The 16,996-nt window shown below is 39.8% G+C and overlaps 1 protein-coding gene and 1 pseudogene across 2 annotated transcripts; one reads left to right on the top strand and one right to left on the bottom strand.

Moving 5' to 3' along the window:
* The first annotated feature begins 5,129 nt into the window (after positions 1-5,129).
* Positions 5,130-7,923, top strand: LOC147982717 (cytochrome P450 89A2-like; annotated as a pseudogene).
* A 3,615-nt stretch (positions 7,924-11,538) lies between these two features.
* On the bottom strand, positions 11,539-15,905 carry LOC147982716 (tau-cadinol synthase-like). Of its 2 annotated transcripts, none has more exons than XM_087539324.1 (7): positions 15,813-15,905; positions 14,864-15,122; positions 14,270-14,639; positions 13,646-13,864; positions 12,603-12,738; positions 12,191-12,439; positions 11,539-11,820 (listed from the first exon to the last, which is right to left on the bottom strand). In XM_087539324.1, exons 1-7 carry the CDS (start codon positions 15,903-15,905, stop codon positions 11,539-11,541), a joined length of 1,608 nt encoding a protein of 535 aa, XP_087395450.1. The 2 variants fall into 2 exon arrangements, with proteins under 2 accessions (XP_087395450.1, XP_087395451.1); XM_087539325.1 differs by having other exon boundaries at positions 12,224-12,439.
* Between the last annotated feature and the right edge of the window lie 1,091 nt (positions 15,906-16,996).

The raw sequence follows: 16,996 nt of genomic DNA, 5'->3' as shown, positions 1-16,996 counted from the left end.
AAGGTATTGGTGGCATCTACTGCACCGTTTGCAGATTATCCATCATTATTGTGAGGTCTACATCTTGTTACCAACAAGATGACTACCTTCAAAGTGCTCTTCCAAATATCAATATTAGCTGTGACTACCCTCAAGATATCATAAGGTAATACTGGCATCTACTGCAAAATTTTGTAGACTATCCGCTATTACTGTAAGGTCTACATCATGTCACTCTGATAGATGATTACATTCAAAGTGATTTCATAAATTTAGCATAATATAAGGTAATAGAGATATGAACATCTACTGACAAAAGTCAGACTATGTTTCCTATTACTGTGAGATCTACACCGCATTTGGTGATTATCTTAAAAGTGTTATCTATTTAATTTGTAGTATACACATAAGACCCCAATAGCATCAGCTACATTTATAAAATTTGCTCCTCACAAGCATTTGTTGTTGTTCACTAAAATGATTTGCTCTCATAGTAAATATAGTTCTCGCACACTTGATATATACCAAAATGGTATTGTGTGCTAATATCAACTAGTCAAGCCTCATTTTGCTTGAATATGTCATAGAAAACTATGCAAATATTTGCATATACTAGTGATTACCTTCTATTACATTGGTAAAATACATGGCAGTGAAGCCTATGTCACTATTTATAATTATAGTGTTGCCCATCCATCAAGATGGATTGCATAATTATGGAAACGATTGAGTGTCTCAACACTTTTGCAATGTCCACATCACATTATGGTTAAACTTTCACAGTGACTAACAAATGTCATACATGCAATGCGGTGACTCTAAAGTTGCAACACTCATATGCATTTTATGTGTCCCAACTTCACTTAGTTCTCAAACTAAGTACATAATGGATGACATTTTATTCACCTTGAATATTTCCCTTAATATAAACATGATGCCTTGAGCATATCACGAATGATTACCCATTCGTTTTTCAAGACTTCAAGTCATCGCAGCTCACAATTATGTCACTTAATCAACCTCAAGTTGAGATCTCGTGGTCAATGTTTTCATATGCCTTAAATACACTTTACATCCTCTTATGATGGTACTACAAATTTCCATGATGAAGAAATATAGAATTTCTTAAAATCATCATATCCACCCAACAGGTGATATACCATTATTTGAAATATTTGCTAGTACTGAGAATACTATGCAAGTCAGTGGTCTCAAAAATGAACCACGAGGAATTCAAAGTAAAGTGTAGGCTAAAAGACAAAATTACCTCTTAATAGGGAATATATCGTTTTCAAATGATCACAAAGAAAATTCTCCAGTTTGTCAAATGTGTGGTTATACAAACATCATACCTATGATTACCAAACCCTCAAACATATGGTCAAACGACACCACAAATTTTAAAAGGCCAATAAGTTAAATGGGATAAATTTGCAAATTTGCAAATAACAACAAAATTCTGGTAAAGGATTGTTCTCAGAATCTTCATCAGAAGGAGAACAAAATCTAGTGCGGAAAATGGAGGATGAAAACATTTGCACTCAAAAATATCGGAGACCCTCAGGTAATCTCCTAACTGTCCCAATATATTATTAGCCCATACTTGTACTACTACATGTAGTAAAATGTCCAATATCATATCCATTGGATACAATATGCGATAAAGTTGAATGTATGTTCCAATTCATACTCAATATTGTTGCATACACAATGATTTTCTAAGTATTAATAAATTAAATATTAGGCTTGATAGCCTTAGCCATCCTGGTTTGGGGATGATTAGAAAATTGTTGACAATTCGGTTGGTCACAACTTAACAAATTGCAAAAATATTCCCCAGATCATCAGATTATATGTGCACCACATGTGCCATAGGGGAAATAAGTTTTAAGGCACTCTCACCTTAAAATTCTAAGCATGACACTTATTCTTCCTTGAACACATTCAAAAGATATGTCTGGATTGCTTAACCATTATCTGGGGTAATTTAGATACTTCATGGTACTCATATACACATTCATAAAATGTTTTTAAGTGTGTCTCTTATCACACGCAACAATGCATGATCTTACTAAAAAAATTGCTCAACTTATCAAAGTAAGAGCAAATTCTCTTGAAAACAGGATCTATAAACCCATTCAAATGAACAATGTTGTTGAACTCATTCAATGAGCATTTTTTTGCATTAAGTACTTTATGTACATACCCAAAATGGTTTAGCTAAATTTCTTATCAAAGAGAGTTAAATGAATTACATGACCACTTTTAAAGAATTGTAAAATTACCAGCCTCTTGCTGCACACATACGGCCTTACACACCGTAAGTATGATCTAAATCATACCAACTGCATATCATACTACTTTCCCTTGTAGTTACTACGTGGAAATCAAAAAAGTATTTCTTATCTGCGATAATTCGGTTACATGCCGATATCACCACTCCAGCGTACATCAATGGGCACTCGCAAAAATTAGGGATCTATGTGAGGAATAACAATTTTTATCCGTCAATCAAAATTATTCATAGCCTGTATGCTGATTGCATCAGCAATAAGGATATTTTCCGGCATTAGGGGGAGATAAGTACCACAAAGAATGACAAGAAATAAATTAGAAATGCTATTGACATTCTATCCTTATATCCACGTACTCAAAGAATATGAACTAGAAGTTTAGAGAATCATATATTTGCAACACATTGCAAATCTGCCACATACATTTACGGATGACAACGTGTCACTAAATTCTATATTCCTGCAGTAAAGTATCAGAAAAAGTGGAGGTACCTGATAAACCACTCTTCTTCCCAAATGAGAGCAAGAGGGGGAGAAAATCTGACAAGACGAGATATAAGTTCTCATATGCTTCCGCAGAAACAGAGGAAATCAAATCCTCAACCAGTAAATGTAATTCAACATCAAATTGAAAGACACCTCACTGGATGCTCATCATCCAAAGCCCGGCATAAATGTGCATAAATATTTTGGTGACGGGACATCGAAACACCTTGACTCCATTTGTTGTAGAAAATCACGAGGAGTTAAAAGGAATAAATATTTTATCCACAAACTTCAATGATTCCACCAGGATCATATAAACTAAAGACTACATTTGTCGACATATATTTCTTCTCAATTTGCTAAAACCTTTTGGGCCCAGAACCAAAAGCCATGGTAGAGTGCCTCTTGCACTCATATTGGTTCACATAAAATGAAGCAAGTAATGAAGAATAGCACTCGCTCAACAAATGAGTGGTATTTACCGCAGTAATACCTACTCCTCATAAGTATCTTCCGTACGAAATACTAAAAACTTCTCATTCATAGACAAAGTCAATGAGGTGGTGAGAAAGCGAGGCTTGTAGCAAAGGGTTCACGCAGAGACCCGACATCAATTATGATGTAACATACCCTCTTGGTATGAGTGGAATTATGTTTCGATACTAAATATCATTGGCAATAAAAATAACAATATCCATGTAGTTAATGGGTGTTAATGAAGTGATATCAGGACCTGAAGTTCTATATCTCACTAATGTCAAAGCACTCATATAATTGCAAACTACGCCAGGCCTAGCACTATATTTTCTATCTTTGTTCAGAGTGTAAACCCCAACAAAAGGTATATGGTTGATATAGGAAATATCAGCTTATATCTCAAGCTCACAATAAATCATGGATATTTCCATCAGGAAATACAAGATATGGCCATGATATGATATAATGATATTGGATCTTTCTTTGATCCCAACAATACCATATCAATGATTGAATTTGCTGGAATAGCCTTCATATGGAAGTCATATAAATGGGCTTTAACGGCTATTTCCAGTTATCATTCTGACATAATCGCTTTATCTAAAAGCATTGCAAAATATGCATGGCTTAGCAGAATGATTAACCACACTCAAAATCATGTGGTTGAGATTCATCAGAATCACATAACTTGATTTATCAAGACGCTACCACTTGTGTTACTCAATACCTACAGGTTATATGAAGAGCAATATCATAAAGTACATTGCTCGAAAATTACTTATCCTCACGAATTATAGAAAGTGAGGAAACAATATGCAAACAACATACTTTGGAAATCTTACAGGTTATTCATAATTTCATGATCATATCAATGGAGTTTGTATTACACATTCTCCAGGTTTGCAAAGTTCAGGGGGAGTAATTTCCCAAATCTATAACCTATTAACAATCCTAAGATTGCATATATTGTACTCTTTTTCCCTTCATGAGTTTTCCCTAATGGTTTCTCATAAAGGTGTTTAACGAGACAATCTAAACACAAGTGCCTATATATGTCATATCATTTTCTCCTTATATTTTTTCCACTGGGTTTTAAAGGAGTTTTCAATGGCATATCATATCACACTCTTTTCCCTTATGAGTTTTCTATCAAAGCTTCTCATAATGGATTTTAGTGAGGCAATATCTTATCAAAGATCATACGTCATACTTTCTATTTTCCCTATCGGGGTTTTTAAAGAAAGTACTCAAGACATTTTTTTTGAGGGAAAGTACTCAAGACATATTAATTGTTCTCTAAACTCATCGATGAGTTTTCTCCTTCTTGAAAGGTTTTTCTCATATGAGTTATCAAGAGACAATAATCATTATATGTTGCATCATTTTCTCCTTATTATTTTTCCCACTGGGTTTAAAGGACTTTTAGCAACATATCTGCATTATTCTCCTCATATTTTTCCCACAGGGTTTTTGGAGGAGACAGTCAAGATTATTCAAAGAATTTGTCAAGATGATGGATATACCAAAGAAGAGACGTTGTACAAGGGGGAGTGTTAAGAATAGAATAGTTGATTACAGTTAAGCTAATTAGGATTAAGTTAATTGTTAGATACGTTGCTTGGTTCTCAAGCAACCATGTACTTCCTTGGCTCTCAAGGCAACTATGTAATTTCTTGGCTCTCAAGTAACTATGTGTGTGTACTTCCGCCTGGGTATAAATAGCCCACTTCTATCATCAATAAAGACTGATGGATCATCTTTTATTCAAACTATCTCGTTCTTTATTTTCTACTTTAAACAGATAGCATTAAAATGGCATCAATGGAGCTCAACTACCCCGTGCCATGCCCATGCGTGCGTAAATATGGCAGGCGCGGCTCAGTCCATCAAGCCATGGCAGACCTGCTCCTCCTTATGCTTCCCTTGGCTTTTCTCTTCTTCCTCCTCCACCATGCATCGCCAATCAAGGCCCTCCTCACGAGGGCCAAGTCGGTTCTAGCACCAGAGCTCTCCACGGTGTGGAAGCCGCAGCCCGCTAGTATCTTCGTCACCGACCACGAGACGGCGCATAGCCTTCTCGTGCACGGCAGTGCCGACGGCTCCTTCTCCAACCGCCCACCATCCATTTCTCCAAGCGCCATCCTCTCGCGCCGTCAATACCAGAACATCACCTCCGCTCTGTTGGCGCCGCCTTCTCGCAACGCCGCACTTTTTCCGCCTCGAGCTGCCTTACACAACTCTCTCTTCTCACTTTGTCCTTCTCTCAAGAACACACACACGTTGGAACTCTACACACACACGCCAAGGCAGACCAGCCGCTAGCTTTGCCGGCCGGGAGGCTCTTCACCTTGGTGAAACAAGAGACTACATATTTTCCCTCAGCCCTCACGGGTCACGGCCTCCCTTCTCATTACTGAATATGACATATATATACAAAAGTGACTCACGCAGGCACTAAACACAGCCAGGCCACTAAGTCACGTACTCACACATGACCCCCTCTCTCTCACCTAGAATCGCTCCAGGATCGGCACGATCGGTGGCTTCACAGCTTGTGCGCTAACTAACTTATGCATGCAAAGTAATCAACAGCTAACTACATGCACACCCCTTGACCAGCTAACAACCTCCATGCGGCCACTACTTACCCACGAAGCTGGCTAACCACTTGCATGCATCTAACTAATCCATTCAGCCAGCCGGTTCACTTTGCGGTCCATGCGCTTGTCGCATCACACGACTTTGCTGCCTCATGCAACACTGCAGCTTCGCACTGCCGTCGGCATCTCGCTGTGCTCGCCGCATCGCAAGGCAGTTCGGCATATCTCCTTCTCGGCACGCCTTTGTCGAAGCAACACCGGACTAGCTACTCTAGACCATCTACACTATATGCAAAACTTAAAACAAATATGCAGATACAAAACACGCTCCCTATGGTGAGCACCGGCGCACCATTCGTCACAACCTCACATCGGAGGTCCTTCACCCGACGCGGCTCCACCGGTACGCGTCGGCACGCCGCGGTGCACTTTGTGGTCTCGTCGCGGACCTCGCCGAGCAGAGGAAAAACGGCGTGGTCCATGCGGCCGAGAGCATCCGATACGCCATGTTTGGGCTCATCGCCACCATGTGTTTCGGTGATGGCATCGACAATACCCACGTCCGTGTCATGGCCGACGCTAAGAGTGACCTCGTCAAGTCCCTAGCTACGGCGCGCGTGTTCGCGCACGCGAAGCTCCCGGCAGTGACTAGGTTCATTTATCGTAATCGTTGGAAGAAGCTAGCCGCCCTGCGACAGCAGCAGGAGGAGACGTACCTACCGCTCATAGATTCCCGTCGCGGCCGGCACCGGCAACCTAGCGAGACGCCGGTGTATGTGGACAGGCTCATCGACCTCGCGGTGCCGGACGACCACAATCAGGACCCAAGGCGGCATCGAAGAAGGCTGTCCGACGGTGAACTCGTGGGCATGTGCTCCGAGTTTGTTGGTGCTGGAACCGACAGCCTCAGCGCTGCAGTGGATCATGGCCAACTTAGTGAAGCGCCCTGACATACAGGAGGCCGTCCGGAGGGAGAACGATGCCGTCGTGAATGCAGACGCCGACGAAGTGAGCGAGAATGTTCTTGGGGACCTGGAGTACCTACACGCTGTGGTCATGAAGACACTCCGGCTGCATCCGCCGACGTCTTTTGCATTCAGGCAGGTGATGGAAGAGGACCATGTGGTTCACAATGGCCAGCGTATTCCGGTGGGCACCAAAGTGTACTTCCCACTGGCGGCTATAGCACGAGACAGCACAGCGTGGGACAACCCTGATGAGTTCAAGCCACAACGGTTCCTGGCCTCCAAAGGTGCATCAGAAGGAACCGACAACACGATCAAAATGATGCCTTTCGGTGGTGGTCGGAGGATATGCCCTGGCAGGGGTGTCGCGATGCTGCACTTAAGCTACTTCACCGCCAACCTCGTGAGGGAGTTCCGGTGGAGGGAGGGAGAAGGTGAGCTTGCCGTCGATCTCCAGCTGCATGTTGAGTTCTTCACTGTCATGAAGCGGCCATTGTGTGCTCACCTAGAGCTTTGAGGAACAGAGATCAAAACTAGAGTTAATTAGCTGGCCAAAGTCTCTTGGTTGTACCGTGTTTGCTAATAAGGAGCCATATGAATGTTTTTTCAGCATTAGTCGATTTCCACCGTACGCAGAGTGTCGAACCGAGACGGAGCGTCGCCAGCGAGGACTTGCCAGGAATGGGTCGGAGCAGGCAACAAAGTCGCTACATCGTAGGCGGAGGTGAGATAGAGGCTTTACTAGTTCGGCTGATTGGCAGTTGTTGGCGTAAAGAAAACTGGAACACATGATTATGTATCTGTTAATGCCGTAATAGTTGTGGTTAAGTTAGCTATTCCTTAAACCATGCACTTGAGCAGGCTAGGCATTTCTTATTCAAACATTATGATGAAAATAATTAATATTGTTAACCATTCAAAAACACTTTGTCAATAGGAAAAAGTATTATACGCATAAATGAATGTTATGCATTTTCATAATTCCCTTTAACATTTGTAAATCCACCAATTAACTCATGCTCCTACCTATAAAAAGAATCTAAGATTAATAATGCATATGCTATTTACATAAATAATAAGATATTTTTAAATTAATCAATCCGGATACAGAGGCATATATTAATGTTTGTAGCTTTGTTACCCCATAATGTGCGATGTTCCCTATTTATATCCATGCAAAACTTTATGCAGTAGGATACAAGACGTGTGACATTTTTTCAATAAAATTCTAGTTCCAATACACTTGTCCAAGTTTTATTGTGTCCAACACGGATGGCAAATGAAACTTGTCAATCTCACTAGCAAATTCTAGCTAGGTCCACTTGTCGAGTTGACGGTCATGTCAATGCGAAAGAAGGGCATAGCTGTCAACTTGTCACCCTAAAATCTAACCATGTCAACAATGGAGGTAGGTGAATTCGTGATAGCAGAGGAAGAAGAAAATAATAATTGTGTCATGTCAAAGTATACAAATGAGCTTTGTTTTTCAAAATAAACAGCCTGAATTCTTCAAGGATAAAGTAGCTACAAATAAATCAAAGTGTTCGTCCTAGTAAATTCTATTTTTGTTACTAGGTTACTGCCACGCTTCTGCCACGTTTGGAATTGGCTAGTTCAATTTCTACTTTTCTCCTCCAACGATTCAGCTGTCCCCCCTCCTTTCCTGCAGTATACGTATACCCTAAAAAGCTTTGTTGGTTGTTTGCTAAAATGTACCATGTCCCTAGTGTATTATGAGATCGTATTTGCTAATGAATTCTTGGTACTGTTGTTTAGTTAGTTGTTTGAAGTCCGATAAACTTTTGTGATATATATCAGTATGAATGAAATTATTGACTATGTCTTTCAAAAAGAAATGTCTTTCTTCATGGGGCCCACTTTTGAAGCTCGCCCCGGGCCTCGGAAAAGTCAGGACCGGCCCTGATCACATGCTTATCCATTATCCATGATGCAAGTGTATGAACATGCGTGAAGGATGTTGGACACCGAAGAATTAATTAAGGCTCTAAAGTGTTAGCTATAAATTGGCCTATACATCATTCTCAACATGGCTTAGAATGGCCAGATTGTCTTAGCTATACCTTTGCTGGTTTGTCGGGTTATTATAGCGGGTGGATGCAGGGCCATTAATACAGATGGATGCCGCGCTACTCCTATAGATATTATAAATATGTGAGATCTATCGGGTATGTTCTTGTTTGAATGGTTATTCTTGCTTGTCAGGCCACTCTTTATTTGTCTTTTTACATTCATAATAGCTTAACATCAGTCGCCTGAAAGTCCAATTTGGATTGTTCGATTTTCGCTAGAAGGAAGCATGCGCCAGAGGGAAGGAAGAAGCAGCCGCTGGCTCGCCGGAGTGAAAGAAGGAGTTCGCTGGCAGGCTACCCCATCATCTTTCGTTGATGGAGGGTGGGAGGAGGTTGGGTGGCACCACGGCTGTGGTGTAAGTTCGCCGGAAAAAAACTGGTCATCGCCGGGGCTAGAGGGATGGCCAAAGGCAGCAGCATTTTGGTGGGAGGAGGTTGAGGGGAGGGCGGGGCGGTGAGGCTGAGCGGGAGCGCTGCTGGCCGCGGGTGGTGGTGGCCGACAGTTCGGCCAGTGGTACGTTCGGCGGTTGGGGGAAGAAGAAGAAGGTTGTCTGGAGGTTGGAGAAGTAATCTGCACCACCTGTATTCCATCCTATGGCTGAATCGAATGACCAAAATTGAAATTTTAGTTAACTGGCCACTAGCCATTCCCTTTACTACGTCGTTGTTTGTAGAATAACCCTGACGCTATGGCTAAGGCACATCTATAGATCCGGGAAGAGCCAGGCCAAGATCGATATGTAATGAAGAGTACTGATCTCAGTGAGCTGTGCTACATGCTTACGGTCATCAAGGAGGTGTTTAGGTTGCATCCTCCTACTCTACTGCTCGTCCCAAGAGAGACAAGTGAAGACTGTGAAATCATGGGCTATGACATGCCTAAAGGCACCAATATCTTCATTATTGTTTTTTTCTAATTTCCCGAGATCCTAAATTATTCCCAAATAGACGAAGAAGAAAATAGGGCCAAGGTACTATTGGAGATGCGCAAAAAATATCCATCGGGAGATGGCGCTGACGCTAACGCTCGCAAGGCGGTTTTGCAGGCAATTTCACAAAATCCTTTTTTTCGTTGAGCACATAACCCTGTTTGGGCCGATTGACTCTGAGAGCGAGCGAGGGATCGTTCAAGCTGGAGATGTTTGAGAATAACAACGTGGATTATTATGGAACACATTTTGAACTCACCTCTTTCGACACTGTTCAACATCGCCACCGTAGAGATTGTCTTGGCAAATCTTCTCCACGACTTTGACTGATGCTAATTCCCGATGAGCCAATTGAAGAGTCACTGAACATGTCTAAGAAATTTGGGATCACCGTAAGCAGGAAGTTTGACCTTCGGCTACTAGCTATTCCATGCCCACGCTCCAAAGCTATTTCGATATACACATGGAATGTATATAGCAATAATTATGTAGAGCACCTTTATTGAACCGGAATGTTTTTGTTGCTCTGTAGTTTGTACATCTTTACATGTTTGTATAGCTCTTGTTGGACTATCAGACTATTTTTCATATTATTTTGACTGACATTGGCTATGTCAAATAATATCTCTATGCAAATATTTGCATGTACCTCTATGTAAAAAAGTATGAGCAAGCTTATCCATGAGTCAAGTTTGATATATGCACAACTCTTTCAATCTTTGAAACTAGATCGACGTATGTTCTGCAAAATGGTGAGAACATAAACTGCGAAAGAAAATATAAGTTTCCATAGCTATTGTACAGCTAATATATATGAACAACTCACGACTATCACGAGTTCATTTTAAATGTTCCGTATTAGTTACCTTAGTAGTGCAATAAAATATCATGTAACATGTCAAAAGTGTTTTAATAATTCATCACAATATACAAAAAATGGATTTTTTTGGGGTAAAAAAGGATGTTATGGGAAGGAAGTAGTGCCCAGTTAAATCAGACATGATGATTCACATCAGCAATGGTCGTGTTCACATCCTGGCAGCCATGGCACCAATAACCATATTCATGACCTCGTTGTGGAAGAACGTCTGCGCTTTGATGGCGAAGATGGCTGCTTGCCAGATAAGAGAACTAGGAGGCCTATGTACAATAAATGTACAAAAGGAGTGAGGGATTAGAGGGACAATAGAGGATGGGGTATTTCGTATCCACATTGATATTATGGTTAGATGGGTTTTGAGGTGGTCTAAAAGAACAACACAGCTGGAAAACACATAGAGCTTCTTCCAAAAGCCGGGATGTAATTGTTATAATAAATAAAATTGTGATGTAAATCAAATCTGAGTTGTGGCCACCCATGTGCATGAGTCTTGGCTGAGAATCTTATAGTTGCTAGTGTCAATGAAAACTTGTTTAAATCTGTGATCATGTAATCTCCACTGCTGTTACTAGTTCTACATGCAACACATTGTGCAACTATATAATTTCTCTGACGAACTCAAAACATACCTAGATATGTTTAGTCCTTTACATAAGATAAAATTTTAGTAGAGATATAATTATAACCAAAATTATCACACTGTAACAAAATGACCCAGTACAACTTTCTTTCACTGTAGCATTTTACATATTATCAGTGAATCACATGCATGCTTATCAACATTGACCTTTTTATGGTTAAAACTAGGGAACAAATACACGATGAATTTGGCCAAGGCCTACATATTCTTCAGGAAGAGCCTCTCAATAGTCCACTGCATATGTGCGCTGTGCGTGTATACATCATTTCTGTTACCATAGAAAAATGTTGTGCTAATCGCTAAGCTAATGAACTGCTGCAATGCAGGGAGAAGATGATTTTCAAAGCGAGCTTGGTTCAGGGTCTTCCATTCTTGTTCTATCAGGGCAACAATTTTGGTAATGGCCACTTCACTTGTCACGTTGTACTCATTGATGTAACACTCTACGGTGCTTGCCAGATCCCCCTTGCATTTTCGACGCTGTATGATGACATCAATAATCATCTTTATGTAAGTATGTATCAATTTAATAATCTTCCATGCACGCACAATGATAGTACAAACTTGGTAACTGAACCCTGCCCCCTTTTCCATAGGTGCCCACACATTTTGATGTGTACAAATTTATAAAAAAAATAGACCAACGAAGTTAAGGTAGCATCACAAAACTGACATTGTTGTAAAATAATTCCAAGTATAATCCATACTATGATTTTTTGTCAAACAAATCACATTTTAGTACTCAAATTGTTGGTCAAAATTATATCTCAATATGCTCGAACTTGACATTCTTACATGTGTGAAAAGTAACATCCAAGCAAAAATTAATTTTGAAATATTATATATATACCTCAAATGCACCGATATCATTCATGAAACGGGAAATCTTCCCGACTGATATGACGACGTCCGGAACACTAGCAGCCCATTTGAGTGCTGGCTTCATCATTGCATCACTCATTCCAGCCATCATACTCACACATATTGTTGGCACGCCGATGTTCAGGCTAGTCAACTTGACCTGATCTACAAAGCTTGGCTTGTGGTTCCTGTGTGACCATTTCGCTTCTTCCAGGTAACCAGTCACGTTATTTTGGACCTGCACGCAAACAAAGAGAGGTAATCCCAAAATTAACGAGAGAGAGAGAGAGAGAGAGAGAGAGAGAGAGAGAGAGATGCACAACCATACACACATACACACAGAGAGAGAGAGATATTTATATGTTATTTTTTACAAGACAGAAAATGGTACATGAAGTTACCGCTTTTTTCAGGTGTGCTATATCGTAGTTCGTATTGGCTGGCATTTCAGCCTCAATATTCTCAAATGTCCTCAGCATCTCCGTATAGAACTTCTTCAAGTACTCCGGTAGAACAAAAGCGGCGCTCTTATCCCATCTGGAAGGCCAATTCACAAAAATAATCTTAAGATAAGTTATGGTAGTTTGACAATTCTTTGTTTGCATGTTAACCTAACCTTTTATTTTTCTATACTCTTCATCTTTCTTCAACACATTAAGAACCACTAGTTTCACTTTGCTCCATGAGGTAAATAGTGTAACATGACATCAAAGATTTCATTATAGTTAATATATCTCATTCGTTACTGCATTTAGATTTTCTTTCATCCACCTCTTATTATGGCAACATATATATATATATATATTTGTGTTAATAAAATAATAATCTAAGTATGAGTCACATTTCCATTTGAAATTGCAATTGTAAACAGATAGTAGTGAGCATTAGCTCATTACTTGTATGTACCAATGAGTGCTATTGTGTTAAGACTTATGAAGATTGCACGTCAACATGGAATTTTAGCCGTGGATTCATTCATACCCCAATTGATTTTATCTTTTCCTAATAGAGAATTTCCATTAATCATTGCACACCACACATGTAGTATACACTGGGCAAATCGATTATCCACCATTGGATTCAGCTCGTCCACGTCCGGACGCGGTAATTATCTAAAGAATAGTAATATGCTCTTGGTTTGAAGCATGATTTGTATACCACTTTTTTCTTGTTAGAATTGCACTCTTATGGTCGCGGTAATGCAGGGTGTTCAATTACTTCTTCATAAATACTAAAAATAGTTATTATCCAGTACATGCATGTTCATAATTACTTGATCACTTTAAACATCATGGAAAAATCACGTTGCACACATATTTACTGACCGTGATTGCCAGTGATTCTAAGGACATACTGATATGATATGGAATGGTTATCTTAGTGGAATATACATTAGATGCATTGACAATTTGAGAGATAAAATGTAGAGATTAATCAATCCCACCTTTGTATTGCTTCATGTAGCTTCCAACTGTCCTCTAGGGTGGCATGGTTATCATATATGTCATCTAATGTGGTAATCAGTACAATCATCTTTGTGATCATACTTCGAGTGAGCTCAAATTTTGTGTCATAGTACAACACAGAGGCCCATGTATAACCCTCCACCACACGATCGCGGATAAAGCTTAGCTCAATATATCCAGAAAAATGTTTCCACCACCTGCGAATTAATTAAGCAATGTTATCTGAACTAGTACATAAATAGTCCACATAGAATATAACATCGCTAGCCTCATTAAGAGATAAAAGAGACAATGCTCAATTATTATTAAAAGCATGTGCATTCCTCTATCACTACACCGTGCATGTAATTATTCTACAATGCACAGGAACTAATGAAACACTGAAGCGTCATGAACCATTAATGAATATGAATTCTCATATTAATCAAAAATGCGACCACGTAAACTCTTATTTTCAATGATGTTAAGTACAAGAAATGTAGTAGTAACTAGACTTCTGGTTTTTTGTTTGTTTGAAGATGTAGTATGCGAGGGCAACCACCCGTGAATCATTACTGGGTTACATATATGTTCTGTTTATATAAGAAAGATCAATAACATACCTGGTAATAGCTTTCAGCTCCTTCGAGTGGACAGTTTGCTGAATGTTGAAATCCAATTTGGCAAGCTCCAGTAGGATTGGGTTATGCTCCTCTTGTTCGTACTCTAGGATATAATGTAGCATTTCGACCCTCTTATTTGTCCTTGGCATTGGTATGTGAAGGGCACGTTGGACTTGTTGAGCTAGGGGGGTCTTGAAACTACCACTACATGATTCAAGATGATGCCTTGCAAAAGCTATGGTTTCTTCGAGTGCCAGCTCACCATGAACTAGAAGATGAGATGCATTGTATAGACACAATAGTATCCTGGGCTCATTTGTTATATCATTGATGAAGCTTCCATCTTCAGTTTTGAATCGATTGAAAACATCTATAAATCGATAAATAAATGTTGTTGGTGTTCTCGTGACCACATTGTCAATGGAGCTTCTATTGTTGTAGACATGTCGTCCACATTATGAAATAATTTTGCAAATAAGGTTACCAATCTATTCTTGATAACTCAATTTCTTAGCTAGTTAAAAATTTGTACATCATGACTTTTCGTAACCAACTATGTATAACAAGAAAAAATTGTTAGGAATATACATATACCTGGAGATACCCAGTGTCCATGTTCCCTCAGCAGGCGAAACCGAAGGGCCACTTCATAGAGGTTGTACTTACTAAATTCACTCTTCAGGATTTGCCTCATAGCGGTGTTAATCTGGTCTTCAAAGTGGTGATCGATTCCGAGATGTTGTAGTGTATCCACTAAGGACATTTTTACCACTGTGTCATTGCTGGTTTTAAACAACATACATATGTCTTCCTTCAGTTTTTTTGCCCTAAGCGTCATCCACTGCTTGGATTTCTGCAGTGCATACATTTTTAATTAACCGAAAGGGACAAGGGTTAGCTAGGTAAAAAAATTGTCACCAAAACCAAAAATAGTTGGAAAAAAATCTAACAACTTGTATATCCAATGAAAGAAAATGGACCAAAAGTACATGACTCTATAGAATAACCATATATCCTTTCATTGAGTCCAACTTTCCAACATATGCCAACCAAAGGCTATTCACATGTATCTTCTAAGGGTGTCGGCCGTGGCCAGCATATTTCATTTCAAAAGCATGCATGTGGTTTCAAGTTGCTTCTACTCAAGCATGGAGTTACACTAGACGATGTACGCTATGACTATGAGTGATGTTGATAATATACAAAGTAGACATCTCAATATGACAAATCTGTACTGCTGGATATGTGAAATATAAAGTCTGTACACATATTCAGATACTATAAGAAGTGTCGACTAGTGAAGTACACACGATAAGCAACCGGTTGACATGGATCTCTAGAGGAGCACATATGGTAATTAGAAATGTGTTCCTACTTGGGCCTGCAAGTAGTGGGTGCATGGTGTATATTTTGCAACCTCTTGGGCTGGCCCAGCGTAGATCGGAGTAGTAGGTACTAGTACAAAAATGCATACAATAATTACAAATAAATACCTTCGTGCATGGTGACATTTTGTGCCATAGATAGTTAGATTTTATTATACCTGTAGCGGCGGTGGCTCATATCCAGCAAAGAAGTCGATCCATGGTGAGGGCTCGTAGCTGAACGCAGGAGTAGCAGCACTGCCGGACGCCATGGAAATTAACCGTTGCTTCTTTGTTTTAAAGAATTAGCAGCTTGGGCTATAGATAGTTTTCTTTGGGGAGGAAGGAGAATGTGTGCGTGAGGCCTTTAAATAATGTCCACGCGATGGCAGGTCCATGCATATTTCTCATTGTTAGCAGCCGGCCGACCGAACTATAAAGGCGACCACATGCACTACTAATCTACCTACCTTCCAGTTAATTATCTGGTAGTGCCTTTAGACCCACCCGGTTGATGGGCATAAAAAATCGTGTATTTCCAACGTGGAGAAATCTATTTTAGATTGCTCTACTTGTGACTTGCGCTGTTCCTTAGCCATTTTGTCCGTTTTTACATGTCACATAGTATTGTCATGTTTATGTTCAGAATTTACATACACATACTTGTAACCATCCTCTATATACATGAATCTTTTGTATTCATTATATCTTTTTTTGGCGGTTCATATGTACCTCAGATCAGAAAATTCCAGCCCTTTCTGGGTGCAGTTGTTTGTGGTACATATACTTAATAGACAAAAACTAGTTGCCAAATTTACATTCAACTCATGTCATAATCCAAAATATCACACTAATTTAAACTTGATAGAGCATGTAAAAAAATAAGTCAAAACTATTTTAATTTGTGTAGAATGTAAAAAGAAAGATGATGGACCTGCCAAAGTTAAATCAAAGTTACTTTCAGGAATGTATTCCTTGTCGCATGTGTTATACTAATCTTCATAGGACCGATCCTTGGTCAACGACCATGGCAGCCCCAAGATTGCATCTCATAGCAGCCGCACCAGGAACAGTACAAAGCTAGCTCAACGAATGCAATTGGCATGACAATGTATAGTCAGCAAAACACTCATGCCAATTGTTGTGATCACTCAGGCATGCATCATGCATGCAAGTCTCTTGTGCATAGAGCCAAGAATCCCTTGTACATCATTTTTCGATTATACTACATCGAGTTTAAGATGAATGCATGATGCGTATTAGCGGCTGGGCGAATTATACTAGATAGTCCCTCTTTTGATTTATAAGGCCCAAGTGTATCCCTAAATTAACCATTTAATCAAAGTAACACCAAATGTATATC

The sequence above is a fragment of the Triticum urartu genome, chromosome 2A (genome assembly GCF_056163025.1).
Source record: "Triticum urartu cultivar PI428250 chromosome 2A, HENAU_Tu73, whole genome shotgun sequence".
In the NCBI taxonomy this organism is placed as follows: domain Eukaryota; kingdom Viridiplantae; phylum Streptophyta; class Magnoliopsida; order Poales; family Poaceae; genus Triticum; species Triticum urartu.
The sequence above is the reverse complement of the archived record's forward strand: the minus strand, read 5'-3'. Positions and strand labels throughout refer to the sequence as shown.